The sequence below is a fragment of the Simochromis diagramma genome, unplaced genomic scaffold, assembly GCF_900408965.1.
Source record: "Simochromis diagramma unplaced genomic scaffold, fSimDia1.1 OVJJ01000344.1, whole genome shotgun sequence".
In the NCBI taxonomy this organism is placed as follows: Eukaryota; Metazoa; Chordata; class Actinopteri; order Cichliformes; family Cichlidae; genus Simochromis; species Simochromis diagramma.
The window spans coordinates 658,400-682,703 of NW_024387375.1; the positions used below are offsets into that span (position 1 = coordinate 658,400).

Consider the following 24,304-nt stretch of genomic DNA (forward strand, 5'->3'; position numbering starts at 1 on the left):
GTCATTCATTTGTATTTAATGTTAATGATTCAAAATATTTCAGGCTGAATGGTTGGCCCCCACACATTCTCACCTTCCCAAATCTGGCCCTCTTTGCAAAAAGTTTGGACATCCCTGCATTAAACTCTGTCAGGGGACTGTGTTAAATTACACCCACAAAGGCTGGATTTTAGGCCTTTTGCTTCATGTGTGGATGAAACTAATCTGAGGGATCATGACACTGGGAAAGTCTGTACCAGCATACTGGAGGGTCTATCTGTTAGTTGAACCTCTGATTGAACAATGAGGTTTTCATCCAGGCTGTGGAACTAAACAAGCTCTTTATCCTCTCAAGGATGTTTGAGAAAGTGGGCAAGCGTGGACATAATATCTTGGTCTGTCCAGGCTCGTGGATGTTCTCCACTATGATGGCCTCAAGATTTCATCTTTACTTTTTGCAGATGATGTGTTACTGTTTGCTTAATCAGGTGGTGACTTCCAACTTGCATTGGAGTGGTTTGCGGCCAAGTGTGAAAATCAGCACCCCCAAGTCAGAGACCATAATTCTCAGCCGGAAAAGGTGGAATGCCAACTCCATCTGGGACAAATTACTAACCCAATTGAAGGGATTTAACTGTCTTAGGGTCTTGTTCACGAGTTTGGGGAAAGTGGAGCATGAGATTCACTGACGGATTTGGGAAACATGAGCAATGATACAGGCACTGTACAGTCTGAGCTAAGTTTTTAATTTACAGGTCAATTCAGATTACAACTATTCAACTGTGGCCACGAACTCTGGGTAGTGATCAAATAAGTAAGTTGTTGTCCCTCTCTTTTTAATCAAATATGGACTGAAACTCTTTAATATGATGTTGTTGTACATTCCACGTTAACTTTACTGTACATGAATAATGTTATGTTATTTTTGCTATTCTTCTTTTGTGTCACTTGATATGCACACAGAAACACCTGCTACTCTGACAATTCTTCAGTGAATTATTACTGATGACTAATTTACTCACAGTGTTCCCTGAGTTTGCCTGGATACAAAGCAATCTCAAATGAAAAGTATACACCTCCTTCTTCCCTGATGGGTGGTGTGCAAGATTAAACAACACAGTAAGTCAATAAAAGGGAATGGCAAACAATAAAACCTAATGACTGATCTCAACAATTCAGAAAGCTGTCATGTGCTCATCTTTGCGAAACAATTTAGTCGTGGTTGTTTTGCTGTGTTCCTATGTTTTTTCTATTCTACCCACTCCTCAGTTTTCTTTGTCCTGTCAGCTGCAGGGACAGTTTCATCTAAATGAGATGCACAAAACTGGAGATGTGGTTCTGGGTGGACTGTTTCAAGTCCATTTCTTTTCAAGTGTTCCTGATCTGTCTTTTACCTCGCTGCCACAACAGCCTACTTGCCATGGGTAACAAGGACAGGGAAAAAGCAGGAAAAAAATAGAATAAAAAAACTGTCAAACTTAGTGCCAGTATAAATATGTATTTTGTATCTGAAATAACTACACAATGCATCTTCTTTTTCATTTTTTTCCCTTTGATATATGTCTTTAATTGTTATTCAGTATCCTTAATTGTTTATAATATTTCTACTTTTGCAACATTTTCAAAAGGCACTCGTTTCCTTATAATTTAAAACCTGTGTTGTATTATATATATTAGTAATTACATTTTTCTTGTCTTAGTATGTATGTCCTAGGTTTTAAGTCCGCACAGACCATGGCATTTGCTATTGATGAGATCAACAGAAACTCAAACCTGCTACCAAATGTGACTCTGGGATACACTCTTTATGATAACTGCCTTGAACTTGGAATTGGATTCCGTGGAGCATTGTCATTAGCCAGTGGTCAAGAGGATCAAATTGTAGTAGATGATACATGTGTTGGAAATCCTCCAGTCGTAGGGATTGTGGGTGATTATACCTCTACAAATTCTATTGCAATCTCCAACGTCTTAGGCTTGTACAGAGTACCTATGGTAAGTTTTCTACTTGACCATGTAACAGTTTTATTGGATTACGTTGATTTAATTGAAAATGTAAAACCATTTTATGAAAAAAAAACTAATACTAATAATGCAGTCATGATGACAAAGTTAAGATATCTCTACGTGGATAGCTCTCGAATATACAGTCTGTATCTTTCACAGGTGAGTTATTATGCCACATGTTCCTGCCTGAGTGACCGTCAAAAGTATCCATCCTTCTTTAGAACGATCCCAAGTGATACTTTCCAGGTGAAAATTTGTCATCAAAATTAAAATGGAAACGCAAAAGTATGTTTCAATATCTGTGTAAAAGAAGAACACAGAAAGATGTGAAAATATTAGAAATAATAATATACTTAGTTTTGAGAATTGTGCTCTATTTCGTTTCTGTATTGTGTCAAAGAATAAAGCTAAATTGCAATTATATTTAAAGTTTTTTCTTCTTTTTAATGCCCTTACAATTTAATCTGTATTCACTTAGGTATGTGCAATGATCCAGATTCTAAAACATTTCGGCTGGACTTGGGCAGGTCTGCTTGTCACTGATGATGATTATGGACTTCATGCAGCCAGATCCTTTCAGTCTGAGCTGAGTGTGTCTGGTGAAGGTTGCCTGGCCTACACTGAGGTTTTACCCTGGGACAAAGACACAGATGAACTCCGGAGGATTGTTGATTTGATGAAGACCTCTACAGCTCGAGTTGTCATTGTCTTTGAACATCCTAGTCGCATAATACACCTTATAGATGAGGTTTCACTTTAAAACACTTTAATGATTAGTAGTTACAGAGGTCTTCATAATTATATTGTGTAAAACATGTATTACATATCATTGTGAGTACAGAAATGAGTACAAAAATGTAATAATTCAGAATTCATTTTAAAGATCAAAAACTGTTTCAGTAAAGAAGTTGGAGGTTCAGTATTACTTCATAGATTTGGTCTAATTTAATTCACAGGTAGTAAGGCAAAATGTGACAGGTCTACAGTGGATAGCCAGCGTGGCCTTGACAGAATCTGTTGTGCTCCAAACACCTCACTTTATGCCATACCTGGGTGGTATACTTGGTATCACCATTCGTCAAGGAGAGATACCAGAGCTCAGGGACTTTCTGTTGCAAATACGTCCTGATCTACATCACAACACTAGCTACGGAAATAGCTTGGTGAGACTTGAACATTTTTACTGTGTGTGCCACAACAATTATATATTTTCATAATGTGTAATAAACATTTTTCAAAATATTTCAGGTGAATCAGTTTTGGGAATTTACATTTCAGTGCAGATTTGCTCCAGCTCCAGCAGGCTGGCTGGAAGGTGGAGGTGCACTATGCACTGGACAGGAAAATCTAGGAAATGTGGACAATGAGTACTTGGACATTTCCAACCTACGAACTGAGTATAATGTGTACAAAGCTGTTTATGCACTGGCATATTCCCTTGATGACATGCTGCGGTGCAAGCCAGGAAGCGGGCCCTTCAGTGGGAACAGCTGTGCCTCTTTGCAGTCACTGGAGCCTTGGCAGGTGTGTTATCATTGTACACTCCACCTTTGAACACATTGTTTTTGCATGCTTTCAGAATTTCTGAAAAGGGATTTGCCATACTTGTGAGCAAAAGTAGTTATTTAAGTCATGGAGGTCATTAACTTCTATACAGGATTATTAGTAATGTGCCTTGGTTGATTGAGGCTTAGATAAAAATGACTTTATATATGTAGGTACCATAGTTATAATATTATATTTGATTACTGAACTGAAAAATTGCCACTGTTTGCACTGTAAAGTTACTGGAGCCATGGCAGATGTGATATCATTTTATACTCCATCTATGAATAAATCATTCGTTCTATAATTAGTTTCGGAGCAAAAAGTAATTTACTTATTATACATTCCTTTCAAACAGCTTGTTTATTACATGGAAAGAGTGAACTTCACCACTCCATTTGGCGATCAAGTGTCATTTGACGAGAATGGTGATGTGGTACCAATTTATGATGTTATTAATGCGTTGTGGCTCCCTGATGGAAGCACTAAAATTCAGAAAGTGGGTGAAGTTAAAAGGACAGCTTTAAAAGGTGAAGAACTCATACTTGATGAAGGCAAAATCTTCTGGAACTTTGAATCCAAAATGGTTAGATATGTTTTTATTTGACAACTACCTTTTATGACATTTACAGTATATAGAATTGTAGCTGGCAATAAATATTTATTTTTTATATCCAATAGCCACCTCGATCAGTATGCAGCGAGAGTTGTCCTCCTGGTACCCACATGGTGAGAAGGAAGAGAGAGCCTGAATGCTGTTTTGACTGCATCCCTTGTTCTGAGGGAAAGATCACTAACAAGAGCAGTAGGTCTTTGTCTTTCTTTATGACATATTTGATTTAATTTCTGTGAAATATATGATGCATCTCACCATCAACCCCTTTTTGTCAGACTCCTTGGGGTGCACCAGTTGTCCAGAGGATTTTTGGTCAAACCCACAGCGTGACCAATGTGTTCCTAAGAAGACAGAGTTTCTCTCCTATCATGACCCTTTGGGTATTTGTTTGACAACAACCTCCTTACTGGGAACATTTACATGTGTTGTTGTTCTGGGGATCTTTATCTACCATCGCACAACACCTATAGTACGTGCCAACAATTCAGAACTTAGTTTCCAGCTATTGTTGTCACTTAAGTTGTGTTTCCTGTGTTCACTTTTGTTCATTGGACGACCCAGGATGTGGACATGCCAACTCAGGCATGCAGCGTTTGGCATCAGCTTTGTGCTGTGTGTCTCATGCATCCTGGTAAAAACCATGGTTGTTCTGGCTGTGTTCAAAGCCTCCAAGCCAGGAGGGGGAGCCAGTCTGAAGTGGTTTGGTGCTATGCAGCAGAGAGGAACAGTTCTGTTTCTTACATCTATTCAGGCAGCCATTTGCACTACCTGGCTTGTCTCTTCCTCTCCAGCTCCACATAAAAACACCCAATACCACAATGATAAGATCATTTATGAGTGTGCAGTTGGGTCCACTGTTGGTTTTGCAGTGTTATTGGGTTATATTGGTGTGCTGGCTGTCCTCAGTTTTTTAATTGCATTCCTGGTGAGGAATCTCCCTGATAGTTTTAATGAGGCCAAGCTCATCACATTCAGCATGCTGATCTTCTGTGCTGTGTGGGTGGCCTTTGTTCCTGCTTATATCAGCTCACCAGGAAATCTTGCAGATGCAGTGGAGGTGTTTGCCATTCTTGCTTCAAGTTTTGGACTCTTGATCACACTGTTTGGACCCAAATGTTACATAATCCTGTTGAGACCAGAGATGAACACAAAGAAAGCTGTTATGGGTCGTGGCATTGTGTCATAAAATGTTCAGTTTATGTCAAAAGGATTTTTTTTTTGCACAGTTTAGGTCAAAAATTAAATAAACAAAATACAATTAACAAATGCTAAATATTAAAGACAGTTATTTAGTCGTTTTTTTGTTGCTGTTCTTTTAAAATGCAGTTTACATACAAAACAACCAGACTTTTCAAAGAGAAGCCTTGACTTTGTTACACTCCCCTGTAAAATTAACCTATTAACCTCCTAAGACCCAAACTCTTTCATGGCATGCATTTTTAATTTCTCTTTGCTATTTGGGCTGATTGTACGGTGGCTGGGCGGTGCAAAGCACAAGAAATTAAGAATCTGCAACAAATTAAAAACGGCAACAAATTAAAAAAAAAACGCAACAAATTAAGAAACCGCAACAAAGGTAAAATCCACAACAAATTAAAAAGACGCAACAAATTAAAAATTCACAACAAATTAAAAAAACGCAACAAATTTAAAAAAACGCAACAAATTAAAAATCCACAACAAACTGAAAAACTGCAACAAATTAAAAATCCACAACAAATTGAAAAACTGCAACAAATTAAAAATCCACAACAAATTAAAAATCCACAACAAATTAAAAAAAAACGCAACAAATTAAAAGTCCACAACAAATTAAAAATCCACAACAAATTAAAAAAACGCAACAAATTAAAAATCCTTGACGGAAAGGGATTGTCTGAAATACTGGAAGTGGCACAACGATTAGGTTTACTCCATATTTGTAGCTCAGAAAAGGGATTCGGGATGTCAACAAACGTCGAGAAACTCACTCCTCACAGCGCTTCCGTATTACCCTGACAGTGCTCGCTGCACTACATAGAGAACCGGAAAATGTTTTGCCCGTTTTGTGGCGTTAGCTTCAGCCTCTTCACTCCTTTTTGTGCTTCCTGTTGAAGGTCTCTGGAGCTTTTGCGGGACACAAACCAGGCAGAAGGGTCAGACAACCTACAGTACTGCATTAAATATTTCAACGAAGGTCACTCATATAGTGTAATCGTGGACATGATGTTAAGTTTGCATGGTGTAAAGATGAGTTTAAGGAGTCTTAAAAGTAAACTCAATAATGCTGGACTTTACCGAAGAAAACATTTTCTCCAGAACAACGATCATTAACGCAATCAGAGCGGAGCTTCAAGGACCTGGGCGATTGTTTGGGTATCGAACAATGTGGCAGGTACTTAAACAAAAGCATCATCTTAAAGTGAAGAGGGATGATGTGATGAAAATACTCCGGGAGCTTAATCCTCATGGATGCCAGATGAGAACACGCAGAAGATTCATTAGGAGAACCTATCATTCGCTGGGACCCAACTACATGTGGCATGCTGATGGTTATGACAAGCTCAAACCATTCGGTTTGGCCAATTCAGGGTGCATTGATGGATTTTCACACAAGGTTTTGTGGCTAGAATATGGACCAACCAATAATAATCCAGTGGTCATAGCTTACTATTACTTGTCATGTGTTGGGAGCCTTGGTGTTGTACCGATGAGACTGAGAACTGACTGTGGGACAGAAAACGGCATTATGGCTGCAGTTCAGTGCGCACTACGTCACCATCATGATGACCACTTCAGCGGAGAGTCCAGTCACATGTTTGGTTCATCAACGAATAAGCAGCGAATTGAGTCCTGGTGGTCCATATATCGAAAAGGAAGGTAAATATAACATTTCATTTTGCCTGATATTTAAAGGTGTAACAAATTTGAATGTTGTGCAAAAGTTGATTTATTGTCAGTCTGCCCCAGGGCAGCTGTGGCTACAACTGTAGCTGCCTCCACCAGTGTGTGAATGTGAGAGTGAATGAATAGTGTAATTGTAAAGCGCTTTGAGGGCCTCGAAAAGCGCTATATAAATGCAATCCATCATTATTATTATTATTCTTATTATTCTTATTATTTCAGTAATTCAACTTAAAAAGTAAAACCGATATTAAATACTCATTATATGCCAAACTAGACATTTTTAGCCCATTTAGTAATTATGATGATTATGATTTGGAACTTAAGAAAAACCCAACTTCAAAACCAGAATATTGTGAAAAGGTTAAATATTTTAGACTTAAAGTGCCACTCTACTATGAGCTAATTAATTCAAATCATCTGCAAAGGGTTCCTGAGCCTCTAAATGGTCTTTCTAATTCAGGAGGACTCACAGGATGGACATGACTGCTGTCCTGACAGTTGTGGGAAAAAAAACCATAATTGACACCCTCCATAAAGAACACCTTAACCCTGATGCACCCGCCAGGGGGAGAGCGGCGGGGTCGGGGAATGCGGGTCCCCCGCGGAGGGAGGGAGGAGGTTGGGGTCACGAGATACCCCGAGGGGATGGGAGGGAGAGAGAGAGAGAGAGAGAGGGAGTAGGGAAAGGCGGGGGTCACGAGATCCCCCGAGGGGATGGGAGGGAGAGAGAGAGAGAGAGAGGGAGTAGGGAAAGGCGGGGGTCGCGAAATCCCCCGAGGGGATGGGAGGGAGAGGGGGGGGGGGGGTCGAGAAACACCCCGGCGAAAGCACAGCGTGTCGCGCGGTGAGATGATAAGAGCGTGGATGGCGGGTACTAAGCGTGTTGGGGTTTGGTTACAGAGGCGGTGTCCGGGCGCGTGCTGTACAACAACAACAACAAGGTGCCACGAGAAAGAAGAAGATGAAGAAGACAATGTCACGCACTAGACCGTGGGAGCCAAAGCGCACTAAGGTCAGTACAGGTGGACCGCTTTCGCCGGCGGTGTCATCGTCGTCCTCCTCCTCCCGCTCACCATCACCATCACCAGCGCATTTGGCGTACGCGGGGTGGGCTACGGTCGCTCCGTTGTTGCGACCGGCCACGTTTCGCTATCGAGGGCTAGGGGTCGAAGAAGACCAAGAGCAGCAGCAGCAGCAACAGCGGCAACAACAACAGCAACAACAACAGGAGAACTCGGAGGAGGAGGAGGAAGAAGAGGAAGAGGCCGAGGAGGATAACGACTCGACAGCCCGAACGCTCGCAGAGGAGGAGCGCTGCTCGGAGGAGCAGGAGAGCGAAAACGACGAGGTAGCGGACCATGGGTTCCCGGGCGGTGTGCGCAGCCTACGCGAGCACGGCCAAGAAATTCGGTTGCAATTATGCCAGGCTGATGGCTCGCAAGGCGAGCCGAAAGGCAGAGGAGAAGACGAAGACACAGAAGAAGAAGAAGCAGCAGACAAAGAAGACAAAGAAGACAAAGAAGACGTCGACTGCGGGCGGGGGGTTTCGGAGCTTTGGCGAGAGGACGCCGGCCGTGCTTCAGGTGGCGTTGATGATCTTGGGCGCGATCGCGGGCATGGCGATGTCGGTGAAACTCGCGACACAGATGTAGCCGACGATTATGACGACGATGACAATGAAGAAGAAGAAGAAGACGACGAAGAAGACGACAAAGAGGGGGAAGAAGACGACGACAACGGCGACGACGACAACGGCGACGATGACAACGGCGACGACAACGATGACCTCGACCCGCGAGGACGATGCCCCACCGAAGAAGCCGTGGCTGCGGCGCGAGACGAGGCCTCCTCGTTCATGGCCTACTTCCCGCCAGAGATAGAGGACTCGGTGATCGCCATGACCAACCTGGAAGCGGACAGGCGCAGGCCCGCCATCGACGGATTGAAACCCATGGGCCGCGTCGAGTTCCGAGCCTACGTCGGGCTGCTCGTGCTCGCCAGCGTGTACAGGTCCCGGGGAGAGGCCTGCGAGAGCCTGTGGGACGCCGAGAGCGGCAGGTCCGTGTTCAGAGCCACGATGCCGACCAGACGAGCCAGGCGAGGCAGCCGCGGCGGCGATAGCTACGACAAACTGGCCCCCATCAAAGCCGTGTGGGACGAGTGGTGCGCGAGGTTGCCCACCATGTACCGCCCGGGACCGGAGGTCACCGTCGACGAGAGACCAGTGCCGTTCAGAGGTACGTGGTGTGCGCATGTGTTGCGTGCGGATGAGAGGAGGAAGAGGAGCGGGAACGACAACAACACTAGCTTTCTGCTATTGTCGTTGTCGGGTTCTGCATTTGTGCTTTTACGTGACCTTATCTTCTACGCTTGCACGTGTATTCTCTGTCAAACTCACGTCTCTCTCCCTCTCTCTCCCACTCTCCCTCGCCCTCTCGTCTGGTATTGTTGTTGTTGGGTTCTGCGTTTGTGCTTTTATGTGACTTTATCTTCCACGCTTGCAAGTGTGTTCTCTTTCAAACTTACGTCTCTCTCTCTCTCTCCCTCTCTCCCTCGCCATCAGAAAGGTGTCTGTTCAGACAGTACATGCCCAGCAAACCGGCCAGGTACGGGATCAAGATATGGGTGGCATGCGACGCGTGTTCCAGCTACGCGTGGAAGATGCAAGTCTACACCAGCAAGCCCGGCAAGCCAGACAAGCGCGGCCCTCCCGAAAAGCACCTGGCCACTCGAGTGGTCATGGACCTCACCGAGGGATTGACGCCGGGACGCAACGTCACGTGCGACAACTTTTTCACCTCGCGCGAGCTCGCCGACAGGCTCCATCGCGAAAGAGGCCACACCATGCTGGGCACTCTGCGATCAAACAGACCCGAGATCCCCAGAGAGCTGCGCTGCGTCAAGGGCAGGGCCGTGGGCTCCGTCGAATCCGTAGTACTTGGCGGCTCCGTGGGACGAGGAGGAGGAGGAAGAAGGCCCGACACGATCATCCTCTCCTACGTGGCCAAGAAGAACAAGAACGTGCTGCTCCTCACCACGGCTCCTCGCTACCAACACCACCACCACTCCGGCCCCGAGCCCCGGCCTAGCCGTCGCATCAGCAGCAACAGCAGCAGAACCAGGGGCGGCAGCGGAAAACCGCCCTTGGTGCTGCATTACAACCGCACCAAGGGAGGCGTCGACAACCTGGACAAGGTCGTGAGCACGTACAGCTACAGGAGAAAGACCTGCAGGTGGTCGACGTCGCGGCCTACAACGCGTTCGTGTTTTGGAGGGAAATTCACCCTGACTGGATGGCGGGCAAGCTCAACAAACGACGGCTCTTCCTCGAGCGACTGGGCAAAGCGCTCGCTCTCCCCATGCTCGAAGCCAGGGCGTTAGCGCGAGGAGGAGGAGGAGTTGTTTGCAAAACTTGTGCATATGGTTTTAAAATTGACAATTTATATTTGCATTTAAAGATATGAAATATGATTCAATAAACATGTTTGTAGTTGTTACAGTAAAAAATACAACTTTTTCTACTCATACTTTATGTTTTTTCTCTGATTTTAGATTAATTGTGTTAATACAGTATGTCAAAATCAAAACATAACTGTAAATTCAGAAATGTGAGGTTGTGCTGAAAAGGATGATACCAAACAAGGCAAAGTAAATAGTATTTAAAGGTGAAATGTAGAGGAAACATCAAAAGTAGTCTAAAATGGCCAATTATACCCTGGAACCCAGAGGGTTAAACATTTTTTTAAAAGTAACGCAATAGTTACTTTTCAAGTAATTAATTACTTTTAGAATCTTTTAACTCAGTTACTAACTCACTTACTTTTTTGAAGAAGTAACTAGTAACTATAATTAATTACTTTTTCAAAGTAACTTGCCCAACACTGCTCGTAACACTGTGGTACAAAGAACTGAAGAAGTTTCATCTAATATTAAGAGTTAATAGTTGGATGCAAAAGGAGTGGATTTTGACTTTTTTTCGATAGCTTGCGACGAAAGCACAGATGCATCTGACAACGCTCAATTACTGATTGTTTTTGGAAGAGTGGACAATAAAATGAACATGAGTGAAGAGCTACTTGACCTCCAGAGCCTTAAGGACCAAAAAAGAGGAACAGATTTATTTGCAGCTGTTTGTTCCGCTGTAGATGACATAAAACTACCATGGAATAAAGTCACTATTATTATTAATATTAATAATATTATTATTACGGATGGCGCACCTGCCATGGCTGGTGAGAGAAATAGATTAACAACCCTAGTCTGTAACAAAGTCTGTAACAGATGGTGACTTCCAACTTGCATTGGAGTGGTTTGCAGCCAAGTGTGAAAATCAGCACCCCCAAGTCAGAGACCATAGTTCTCAGCCGGAAAAGGCGGAATGCCAACTCCATCTGAGACAAATTACTACCCCAATTGAAGGGATTTAAATGTCTTAGGGTCTTGTTCACGAGTTTGGGGAAAGTGGAGCATGAGATTCACTGATGGATTTGGGAAACGTGCAATGATACAGGCACTGTACAGTCTGAGCTAAGTTTTTAATTTACAGGTCAATTTAGATTACAACTTAGATTTAGATTACAACTATTCAACTGTGGCCACGAACTCTGGGTAGTGATCAAATAAGTAAGTTGTTGTCCCTCTCTTTTAAATCAAATACGGACTGGAGCTTTTAATATGATGCTGTTGTACATTCCACGTTAACTTTGCTGTACATGAATAATGTTATGTTATTTTTGCTATTTTTCTTTTGTGACACTTGATATGCACACAGAAACACCTGTTTACTCTGACAATTCTTCAGTGAGTTATTACTGATGACTAATTTACTCACAGTGTTCCCTGAGTTTGCCTGGATACAAAGCAATCTCAAATGAAAAGTATACACCTCCTTCTTCCCTGATGGGTGGTGTGCAAGATTAAAAACACAGTAAGTCAATAAAAGGGAATGGCAAACAATAAAACCTAATGACTGATCTCAACAATTCAGAAAGCTGTCATGTGCTCATCTTTGCGAAACAATTTAGTCGTGGTTGTTTTGCTGTGTTCCTATGTTTTTTCTATTCTACCCACTCCTCAGTTTTCTTTGTCCTGTCAGCTGCAGGGACAGTTTCATCTAAATGAGATGCACAAAACTGGAGATGTGGTTCTGGGTGGACTGTTTCAAGTCCATTTCTTTTCAAGTGTTCCTGATCTGTCTTTTACCTCGCTGCCACAACAGCCTACTTGCCATGGGTAACAAGGACAGGGAAAAAGCAGGAAAAAAATAGAATAAAAAAACTGTCAAACTTAGTGCCAGTATAAATATGTATTTTGTATCTGAAATAACTACACAATGCATCTTCTTTTTCATTTTTTTCTTAATATATGTCTTTAATTGTTATTCAGTATCCTTAATTGTTTATAATATTTCTACTTTTACAACTTTTTCAAAAGGCACTCGTTTCCTTATAATTTAAAACCTGTATTGTATTATATATATTAGTAATTAAAATTTTCTTGTCTTAGTGTGTATGTCCTAGGATTTAAGTCCGCACAGACCATGGCATTTGCTATTGATGAGATCAACAGAAACTCAAACCTGCTACCAAATGTGACTCTGGGATACACTCTTTATGATAACTGCCTTGAACTTGGAATTGGATTCCGTGGAGCATTGTCATTAGCCAGTGGTCAAGAGGATCAAATTGTAGTAGATGATACATGTGTTGGAAATCCTCCAGTCATAGGGGTTGTGGGTGATTCGACCTCTACAAATTCTATTGCAATCTCCAACGTCTTAGGCTTGTACAGAGTACCTATGGTAAGTTTTCTGCTTGACCATGTAACAGTTTTATTGGATTACGTCGATTTAATTAAAAATGTAAAACCATTTTATGAAAAAAAAACTAATACTAATAATGCAGTCATGATGACAAAGTTAAGATATCTCTACATGGATAGCTCCCGAATATACAGTCTGTATCTTTCACAGGTGAGTTATTATGCCACATGTTCCTGCCTGAGTGACCGTCAAAAGTATCCATCCTTCTTTAGAACGATCCCAAGTGATGCTTTCCAGGTGAAAATTTGTCATCAAAATTAAAATGGAAACGCAAAAGTATGTTTCAATATCTGTGTAAAAGAAGAACACAGAAAGATATGAAAATATTAGAAATAATAATATACTTAGTTTTGAGAATTGTGCTCTATTTCGTTTCTGTATTGTGTCAAAGAATAAAGCTAAATTGCAATTATATTTAAATGCTGTATTGTGGATGATGAAAAAAAATATAACACGCCGAAAGTTTTTCTTTTCTTTTTAGTGCACTTACACGTTAATCTATATTCACTTAGGTACGTGCAATGATCCAGATTCTAAAACATTTCGGCTGGACTTGGGCAGGTCTGCTTGTCAGTGATGATGATTATGGACTTCATGCAGCCAGATTCTTTCAGTCTGAGCTGAGTGTGTCTGGTGAAGGTTGCCTGGCCTACACTGAGGTTTTACCCTGGGACAAAGACACAGATGAACTCCGGAGGATTGTTGATGTGATGAAGACCTCTACAGCTCGAGTTGTCATTGTCTTTGAACATCCTAGTCGCATAATACACCTTATAGATGAGGTTTCACTTTAAAACACTTTAATGATTAGTAGTTACAGAGGTCTTCATAATTATATTGTGTAAAACATGTATTACGTATCATTGTCAGTACAGAAATGAGTACAAAAATGTAATAATTCAGAATTCATTTTAAAGATCAAAAACTGTTTCAGTAAAGAAGTTGGAGGTTCAGTATTACTTCATAGATTTGGTCTAATTTAATTCACAGGTAGTAAGGCAAAATGTGACAGGTCTGCAGTGGATAGCCAGCGTGGCCTTGACAGAATCTGTTGTGCTCCAAACACCTCACTTTATGCCATACCTGGGTGGTATACTTGGTATCACCATTCGTCAAGGAGAGATACCAGAGCTCAGGGATTTTCTGTTGCAAATACGTCCTGATCTACATCACAACACTAGCTACGGAAATAGCTTGGTGAGACTTGAACATTTTTACTGTGTGTGTCACAACAATTATATATTTTCATAATGTGTAATAAACATTTTTCAAAATATTTCAGGTGAATCAGTTTTGGGAATTTACATTTCAGTGCAGATTTGCTCCAGCTCCAGCAGGCTGGCTGGAAGGTGGAGGTGCACTATGCACTGGACAGGAAGATCTAGGAAATGTGGAAAATGAGTACTTGGACATTTCCAACCTACGAACTGAGTATAATGTGTACAAAGCTGTTTATGCACTGGCATATTCCCTTGATGATATGCTGCGGTGCAAGCCAGGAAGCGGGCCCTTCAGTGGGAACAGCTGTGCCTCTTTGCAGTCACTGGAGCCTTGGCAGGTGTGTTATCATTGTACACTCCACCTTTGAACACATTGTTTTTGCATGCTTTCAGAATTTCTGAAAAGGGATTTGCCATACTTGTGAGCAAAAGTAGTTAAGTTATTTAAGTCATGGAGGTCATTAACTTCTATACAGGATTATTAGTAATGTGCCTTGGTTGATTGAGACTTAGATATAAATGACTTTATATATGTAGGTACCATAGATATAATATTATATTTGATTACTGAACTGAAAAATTGCCACTGTTTGCACTGTAAAGTTACTGGAGCCATGGCAGATGTGATATCATTTTATACTCCATCTATGAATAAATCATTCGTTCTATAATTAGTTTTGGAGCAAAAAGTAATTTACTTATTATACATTCCTTTCAAACAGCTTGTTTATTACATGGAAAGAGTGAACTTCACCACTCCATTTGGCGATCAAGTGTCATTTGACGAGAATGGTGATATAGTACCAATTTATGATGTTATTAATGCGTTGTGGCTCCCTGATGGAAGCACTAAAATTCAGAAAGTGGGTGATGTTAAAAGGACAGCTTTAAAAGGTGAAGAACTCACACTTGATGAAGGCAAAATCTTCTGGAACTTTGAATCCAAAATGGTTAGATATGTTTTTATTTGACAACTACCTTTTATGACATTTACAGTATATAGAATTGTAGCTGGCAATAAATATTTATTTTTTATGTCCAATAGCCACCTCGATCAGTATGCAGTGAGAGCTGTCCTCCTGGTACCCACATGGTGAGAAGGAAGAGAGAGCCTGAATGCTGTTTTGACTGCATCCCTTGTTCTGAGGGAAAGATCACTAACAAGAGCAGTAGGTCTTTGTCTTTCTGTATGACATATTTGATTTAATTTCTGTGAAATATATGATGCATTTCACCATCAACCCTTCTTTGTCAGACTCCTTGGGGTGCACCAGTTGTCCAGAGGATTTTTGGTCAAACCCACAGCGTGACCACTGTGTTCTTAGGAAAACAGAGTTTCTCTCCTATCATGACCCTTTGGGTATTTGTTTGACAGCAATCTCCTTACTGGGAACATTTACATGTGTTGTTGTTCTGGGGATCTTTATCTGCCATCGCACAACACCTATAGTACGTGCCAACAATTCAGAACTTAGTTTCCAGCTATTGTTGTCACTTAAGTTGTGTTTCCTGTGTTCACTTTTGTTCATCGGACGACCCAGGATGTGGACGTGTCAGCTCAGGCATGCAGCATTTGGCATCAGCTTTGTGCTGTGTGTCTCATGTATCCTGGTAAAAACCATGGTTGTTCTGGCTGTGTTCAAAGCCTCCAAGCCAGGAGGGGGAGCCAGTATGAAGTGGTTTGGTGCTATGCAGCAGAGAGGTACAGTTCTGTTTCTTACATCTATTCAGGCAGCCATCTGCACTACCTGGCTTGTCTCTTCCTCTCCAACTCCACATAAAAACACCCAATACCACAATGACAAGATAGTGTATGAGTGTTCAGTTGGGTCCACTGTTGGTTTTGCAGTGTTATTGGGCTATATTGGCATACTGGCTTTCCTCAGTTTTCTAATTGCATTCCTGGTGAGGAATCTCCCTGATAGTTTTAATGAGGCCAAGCTCATCACATTCAGCATGCTGATCTTCTGTGCTGTGTGGGTGGCCTTTGTTCCTGCTTATATTAGCTCACCAGGAAATCTTGCAGATGCAGTGGAGGTATTTGCCATTCTTGCTTCAAGTTTTGGACTCTTGATCACACTGTTTGGACCCAAATGTTACATAATCCTGTTGAGACCAGAGATGAACACAAAGAAAGCTGTTATGGGCCGTGGGATTGTGTCATAAAATTTTCAGTTTATGTCAAAAAAAAAAATTTGTTTGCACTCTATTGACCAAAAATTAAATAAACAATTAAAATGAACAAATGTTAAATATTAAAGACAGTTATTTAGTCGGGTTTTTTTTGTTGTTCTTTTAAAATGCAGTTTACATACAAAACAACCAGACTTTTCAAAGAGAAGCATTGACTTTGTTACACTCCACTGTAAAATTTACCTATTACAGAAATTAAATATAATTGAAACTCTTTTAATAAACTACGCTTTCAACTTGAATTCATTTAGCAGTTCTAATATATATTTTTGCATATTTGGTCTGTCTTGAACTGATCGTGATCAAAACCATGCTGATCATTTCAAGAAAACAACTAATACAGGTCTCAACTTTCAACTCTCAACTTTCTTCAGTGCAGTTTGTTTCCATTTCAAAATGTGCTACAATCAATACTTAACTATAGTGACAATTCCAGGCTCCCAGAGACACAAGGCTCTCCAACAGTTACCTAGAAGGTCTCTCCAAACAGACTGTAAGAAGCGTGTCATCCAGAGAGTTTATCTCCCATTGAGAACTGGGAGTAGTGCAAGATGGCGGCGCGCACAGATGCAGCAGCTCTATGCTCTCCACTTAGGTGCTTTTCTTTTTCTTTTCTCCACATTTCTTTTTCTTTTGTTTTTCTTACTGTAAAGCCAAATTTACCTACCGCCATCTGGAATTATGCAACATTCGATGCAACAGCCATATCCCCATTACCAGATATTATCAGAGGATGCACAACATACTCCTGGAGATAGTGAGAAAATTCGGTGCTCTGTGGATTCTTATTGGGTCTGCCAAGGAATGCAGGTGGCGGATGGAACACAAACAAAAGCAGGAGTGCCGGTCGGGCCTGCTAGCTATGATAAAGAAGCAGCCTTTCAAACTACAGCTCCTGAGCATCTTCCTGACCAACGCACGGTTGGTCATCAAAAAAATAGACGAACTGAACCTACTTCTCACTGCACAGCAACTTCTATGCAACTGTTGTGTCCTGGTTGTCACAGAGACATGGCTACGATAGGGAATCCCCGACGCCTCAATGCAGCTATCAGGTCACACAATGCACCGCAGTGACAGAAAGACTACAGCGGGGAAAAGCCAAGGAGGAGGATTGTGCATTTACACACATAACAACTGGTGCACAAACACTAAGATCATCACCACAGTCTGCTCCCCAGGCATAGAGGCAATGTCTGTCATGTGCAGACCCTTCTACTTGCCCAGAGAACTGCCTGCAGTCCTAATAACAGCAGTCTACTTACCACCAGACGCTAAAGCTAGCTCAGCCCTTGCCTACCTGCACGACACAATCTCCAAAAAGCAATGGGAATATCCAGAGGGAGTATCATTGCAGGGGATTTCAACAAAGCATGCTTAAGAACTGTGCCTAAATTTGTTCGACATGTGAAATGCCCTACGAGAGGGAATAACACCTTGGACCATGTTTACTCAAATATTAAGCAAGCCTTCAGATCTTTTCCCCTCCCCCACCTGAGTATGTCCGACCACCTCTCTCTGCTCGTCGGCCTGGCATACACACCACTCAGGAAAAGAACAAAGCCCACCATCAGAACCATTAGCACCTTTTCTGAGGAAGCTCGTGCTCAATTGCAGGACTCTTTTGCCCTCACAGAGTGGAGTGTCTTTGAACATGATGGCCTAGAGACTCACACATCCGCAGTGCTGGGTTACATCACGCACTGCATGGACACTGTCACCACGGAAAAGGTCTACCCTAACCGTAAACTCTGGATGACAAGTAAGGTTCAGGCATTGTTAAAGGCACGCAGCTCGCTATACAAATCTGGGGGCCAGGACATGTACAGCAGAGCAAGAGCAGACCTTAAAAAAGGCATCAGAGCAGCAAAACTGGACTTCTCAAACAAGCTATCAGATCACCTCTCTGATAACAACTCCAGAAAGGTATGAGAGGGCCTGAAACACATCACCAATTACAAGTGCAATGGGAAAAACACAGATAACATGGACATCTCATTAGCAGAGGAACTTAACCACTCCTTTGCCTGCTTCGAGAAAGCTGCAGTCACCCCCACCATGCACACCGCCCTGCCCACAGCCTCCTCTGAGCACAGCCCTCACACATTTAGCCTCCAAGAACACCAGGTTCGCAATGTGTTCAGCGCAGTTAATCAAAGGAAAGCTGCTGGCCCTGACGGAATACCTGGTAGAGTACTCAAAGCCTGCGCTGTCCAGCTGCCTCCTCAGTTCACCAGACTATTCAACCTCTCCCTGTCACATGCCACTGTCCCTGAATGCCTGAAATCAGCAACAATAGTCCCAGTCCCCAAATCCCACACCATCAGTAGCCTCAGTGACTACAAAGCCATCACACTGACTCCAGTGGTTGCAAATTGCTTCAAGAAGCTGGTCCTAAATCACATAAGCACTGCCTCGCACCCAGCGTCGACCCCTACCAGTTTGCCTATGAGATAAACAGGTCCACCGACGATGCAATTTCCACTGCCCTCCACTCCGCTCTCCATCACCTGGAGAATCCTGGGACATCAGTAAGGATGCTCTTCATTGACTTCAGCTCGGCCTTCAATACCCCATCATCCCAGACATTCTTATAGCCAAGCTGGTAAACTTGGACTCCCCTCCCCCCCCCACATGTGTATGGAACTTTCCCACAGACCGTTCACAATCAGTCATGGTTGGCAACCAGAGATCATCCACCCTGTCACTCAGCACTGGCTCACTACAGGGATGTGTGCTGAGTCCACTCCTACACACCATCTACACTAATGACTGCACCCCCATGCACCCCTGCAACATCATCTTCAGCTTCTTCCCGTGGGCTGTCAGAACTCGTAATGCAAACTAAGAGTGTGAACACACTTCTCCCATACAACCATTCTGCTATTGATCAACTATGTTGCTGCCATCCCATGTTCAGTATCTCAGTCTTTCATTGTTCTGTGCAATATTTTTGACCCATGTGCAATATTTTTGACCCATGTGCAATATTTTTGGTATGTCCAATATTTTTGGTCTCGGTGGAATTACCATCCCCACCCTAAATGACCTTAGCCCCTCCACCCTTATTTATTTATTTGTGTATTTATTTATTTATTTATTTATTATATTATATAACAGCCCTTGTATATGGCCCCACAATGTTTCTGTTTCAATGTTTCTACACATACACCATGTATATAATTTACTCACATAAATGTATACATATATATTGCTTTTTTCCCCCTTGTTGTATATTGTTTTCTTTACTTTCGCACCTTTGTGGTCCAGCTACCCAATTTCACTGTGCAAGAAACTGCACAATGACAATAAATGCTCTAAGTCTAGGTCTAAGAATCAGAATATTTTATTAATCCCTAAGGCAATTATGTCCGATGCAGTTGCTCCAAGACAGTAACAGTAACAGACTAAACTATTTAAACAATACAATATGTTACAGATTTTACAAATTTAACCCTTTAAAACCAGTCAGAGCGGGCACACTCCGTTTTGCGCAACTATTTTTAAATCCCTGTAGAACTGCAACCACGTAAGCTAGCGCAATAATTTTTTTGCATATGAAACCGGAGGAGTTGTACTTACATCTTATGTCATCAGCTTGTCCTAGGTCACAGTTTCCTTCCACATATAGCTTTGCAAAAATTGCATAAAAAGCACAGCAACAAAAACATAATATTTCAGAAACACGCTTTGCCAATCTGACCAGCTGTTCATAACACTTCCTACGTTGGAATATACGTCAGCGCGAACTATTTTGTGCAACTTTTTTGTATTTACAGTTTTGAGGGATAAACCTCTTAAATTTTTCTAACTAGAAATATATGTAAAAAACAAAAGAAAAACGATTTTCAATTTTTTTGTAGTTTATTGCACTTTTTTGCAATTTGTGTAGTTATTATGCACTTAATGCATACATATTATTAAAGTTTGGGCTATAATGGTTGTATTGATGTATAGCGACTTGAAATGTTCCCAAAAATGGCACTACAGCATGTAAAAATATAAAGATAAGCTTTGGCAGACTTGGTTCTATGGTAGGTCTTAAAGGGTTAAGAAATAGCAATATATAATAATACTAATAATAATAATACTAATATATACAAATCAATCAAATATGAATATCAAGAATTTACAGAGGTGCTTATAAATAAATATCAAGAATACTGAAATGAATATTACAGAGTAGAAAAGAGCATGCACAAAAAGGGTGTAACTATTGCAGTGTTTACAGTGTATTAGATGGAGGAGTTGTACAGGGAGATGGCCATGGGCAGGAATGACTTCCTGTGTCGTTCAGTAGCTATGGTCATAGTACTTATGGTGGCTCCATAAATGCTAAAGAGGTAAGTATTATTTCTCAGTTGCAGTGAATTAAAAGAAGAAAATAAACAGTAGAAAGAAAAAGAGAAATAACAATTTAACATAAACCAGTGACACACTCCGGGCCTGACCAACCCTGGCAGGGCTCCTTGGATGAGGGTGTAGGGATAATGACCAAAATACCCAATGAATCCAAGGTCCACCACTGACTAAGTGTCCCAATTTTTAATATGATAATTTAGATCAGATCTTTAATCCATAAACCCAACCTAAGAAGAAAAAAATAGCAGATTAGCTTGGGTAAAAGACCGACAGTTGAGGCACACAACAATGTGTGCTGCTGGCAAAGTGTCTGGGTTGCTTTTCCTCATAACAGCCATCCCTCAAGATTCTCTCCATTTAAAGCAATGCATTATCAGGAACTGTAGCATCTAGTACTCTTACTGAATCAGTAGAGAGGTCTATTAATACATGTTGATTGAGAAAAGTGACTGAAAAGTAAGTACTCAATGCATCATGGAAACCCCCCAGCAGTCTACACCTATTGCAGCATAACTAAGGGAGGATTCAGGGTCACCTGATCCAGCCTTAACTATATGATTTTTAAAAAAGGTAAGTTTTAAGCCTAATCTTAAAAGTAGAGATAGTGTCTATCTCCCAAATCCAAACTGGAAGCTGGTTCCACAGAAGAGGGGCCTGAAAACTGAAGGCTCTGCCTCCCATTCTATTTTTAAATACTCTAGGAACAACAAATAAGCCTCCAGTGCGAGAGCAAAGTGCCCTAATGGAGTGATTCGGTACTATAAGGTCATTAAGATAAAATGCGGCCTGATAATTTAGGACCTTGTATGTGTATCCTGAGTCTCCTGACGGTTTGCCAGAATCTCTTTGAGGCAGTCCAAAAGTCTTTTTCCATAGCCTCTCCGAACTACTCCCACACCCGAGCCAGACCCCATGGACTAAGGCCCGACCACCAGATGCTCACCCTAGGGCACCCTCCCCGGGCCTGGCTGCAGGGCAGGGACCCGGTAACCCTATCTCGAGTAGGGTGAACAGTCCCCTCGATGGTCTTCTCATAGTCGTCTTCTGAATCGCTCTTTGTCTGGTCCCTCACCCAGGACCAATTTGCCATGGCAGACACTACCAGGGGGGGGGGGGGGGGAAGCCCCCAGACAACAATCTTGCTAGAACTAATCCAACACAAGTCCAGTTGAAGCACATAGTAAGCTGGGCAACAGCAGATGCTTTGTAAATATAATCAGGGAGTATTCTGAAAAAATTTGGATGCTCGAGCCTGACACTCAGACAAAAACAGCTGGATAGAGTGTGGATTTCTTCTTGATTATATTTTGATTAGATCCCTTATTTGATTAAAGAAGGAATAACTATCACCAAAAGCACATGCATTAAACTCTGTGACAGGACTATCTTACATTACCACAAAGGCTGGATTTTAGGCCTTTTTCTTCACATTTGAATGGAGCTGAGCTGAGGGATCATGACACTGTGAAGGACACTGCAGGGTTTATCTCTTAGTTGAACCTCTGATTCAGGAGGAACAATGAGGTTTTCATCCAGGCTGTGAAACTGGACAAGCTCTTTATCCTCTCAAGGATGTTTGAGAAAGTGAGCAAGTGTGGACATAATATCTTGGTCTGTCCAGGCTCGTGGATGTTCTCCACTATGATGGCCTCGAGATTTCATCTTTACTTTTCGCAGATGATGTGTTACTGTTTGCTTAATCAGGTGGTGACTTCCAACTTGCATTGGAGTGGTTTGCGCCCAAGTGTGAGAATCAGCACCCCCAAGTCAGAGACCATAGTTCTCAGCCGGAAAAGGTGGAATGCCAACTCCATCTGGGACAAATTACTACCCCAATTGAAGGAATTTAAATATCTTAGGGTCTTGTTCACGAGTTTGGGGAAAGTGGAGCATGAGATTCACTGATGGATACAGGCACTGTACAGTCTGAGCTAAGTTTTTAATTTACAGGTCAATTTAGATTACAACTATTCAACTGTGGCCACGAACTCTGGTAGTGATCAAATAAGTAATTTGTTGTCCCCTCAACAGTTTTGTTCACAAGTTTGGGGAAAGTGGAGCCTGAGATTTATTCACAGATTTGGGGAAAATGAACAGACACTGTACCAGTCTGTTGCGGTAAAGAGAGAGCTGAGCAAGTTTTTAATTTACAGGTCATTTTACATTACATCCCTTACCTATGGCCATGAACTCTGGGTAGTGATCAAATAAAGGTTGTGGATATAAGCTGTGGAAATGAGTTTCCTTCAAATGGTGCCTGGGTCTCCCTTAGAGATAGGGTAAATAGCTTGGTCATCGGGACTCAGATGGTGGGCTTTCACTTCGAATACAGAAGATCTGCTTGTCCCGTGTTTTGCATTCATGCATTAGCCCTGAAAAATTTCACTGTCTAGTTTCTCATTTGGGCCGTCCCCTTGGGCTGTTCTTCAATTATACTCAGGACAATCTTCCCCATCCACTAAGTTTTCTAGTTTCCTTTTGCCCTATGCAGCTTTATGTCCCGTCCCGCCCATGCTCATGCGGATTTGTTTTTGTTATGTTTTTTATCATCCCCTCAAAAATTTTGTTTTCTCTTTCAACTCAAATATGGACTGAAGTTTTTAATATGATGTTGTTGAGACATTACACATGAACTTTGATGTACATGAATTATGATATGTTATTTTTGCTATTTGTCTTTTATGTCACTTGATATGCACACGGAAACAACTACTGAATACTGAACAACTACTCTGACAATTCTTCAGTGAGTTATTACTGATGACTAATTTACTCACAGTGTTCCCTGAGTTTGCCTGGATACAAAGCAATCTCAAATGAAAAGTATACACCTCCTTCTTCACTGATGGGTGGTGTGCAAGATTAAACAACACAGTAAGTCAATAAAAGGGAATGGCAAACAATAAAACCTAATGACTGGTCTCAAATATTCAGAAAGCTGTCATGTGCTTATCTTTGCAAAACAATTTAGTCGTGGTTGTTTTGCTATATTCCTGTGTTTCTTCTGCTCTACCCACTCCTCAGTTTTCTTTGTCCTGTCAGCTGCAGGGACAGTTTCATCTAAATGAGATGCACAAAACTGGAGATGTGGTTCTGGGTGGACTGTTTCAAGTCCATTTCTTTTCAAGTGTTCCTGATCTGTCTTTTACCTCGCAGCCACAACAGCCTACTTGCCATGGGTAACTATGACAGGGAAACAGAATGAAAAAAACAGAAAAAGAAAACCACCAAACCTAATCCCAATATGAATATGTATTTTATATCTGAAATAACTAGACAAAACATCTTCTCTTTTAAAATTTATTTTCATTAATATATGTCTTTAATTGTTATTCACTTTCCTTGATTGTTTATAATATTATTCCTTTTGCAACATTTTCACTGTGCTCATTTTCCTATATTTTAAAAATCTGTATTGTATTATACTTTTTAGTAATTAAACTTTTCTCGTCTTAGTGTGTATGTTCTAGGATTTAAGCTCGCACAAACCATGGCATTTGCTATTGATGAGATCAACAGAAACTCAAACCTGCTACCAAATGTGACTCTGGGATACATTCTTTATGATAACTGCTTTGAACTTGGAATTGGATTCCGGGGAGCATTGTCATTAGCCAGTGGTCAAGAGGATCAAATTGTAGTAGATGATACATGTGTTGGAAATCCTCCAGTTGT

At 41.7% G+C, this 24,304-nt stretch overlaps 2 protein-coding genes across 2 annotated transcripts; both read left to right on the forward strand.

Annotated features, from left to right (window-relative positions):
• The first annotated feature begins 1,233 nt into the window (after positions 1-1,233).
• Positions 1,234-5,778, forward strand: LOC120720067 (extracellular calcium-sensing receptor-like). The gene is made up of 9 exons (XM_040009690.1): positions 1,234-1,403; positions 1,680-1,974; positions 2,146-2,232; positions 2,465-2,734; positions 2,943-3,149; positions 3,235-3,510; positions 3,890-4,117; positions 4,213-4,336; positions 4,423-5,778. Exons 1-9 carry the CDS (start codon positions 1,294-1,296, stop codon positions 5,331-5,333), a joined length of 2,508 nt encoding a protein of 835 aa, XP_039865624.1. The 5' UTR covers positions 1,234-1,293; the 3' UTR covers positions 5,334-5,778.
• A 9,520-nt stretch (positions 5,779-15,298) lies between these two features.
• On the forward strand, positions 15,299-16,240 carry LOC120719921 (extracellular calcium-sensing receptor-like). Its single transcript, XM_040009483.1, has one exon. It carries the CDS (start codon positions 15,299-15,301, stop codon positions 16,238-16,240), a length of 942 nt encoding a protein of 313 aa, XP_039865417.1.
• Positions 16,241-24,304: the final 8,064 nt, after the last annotated feature.

Coding starts and splice junctions, on each gene's coding strand:
- LOC120719921 (XM_040009483.1), top strand. CDS start 15,299: ATGCATTTCACCATCAACCCTTCTTTGTCAGACTCCTTGGGGTGCACC.
- LOC120720067 (XM_040009690.1), top strand. CDS start 1,294: ATGCACAAAACTGGAGATGTGGTTCTGGGTGGACTGTTTCAAGTCCAT. Junction 1,975..2,145: donor GCTTGTACAGAGTACCTATG/GTAAGTTTTCTA, acceptor TATCTTTCACAG/GTGAGTTATTATGCCACATG. Junction 4,118..4,212: donor GGAACTTTGAATCCAAAATG/GTTAGATATGTT, acceptor TATATCCAATAG/CCACCTCGATCAGTATGCAG.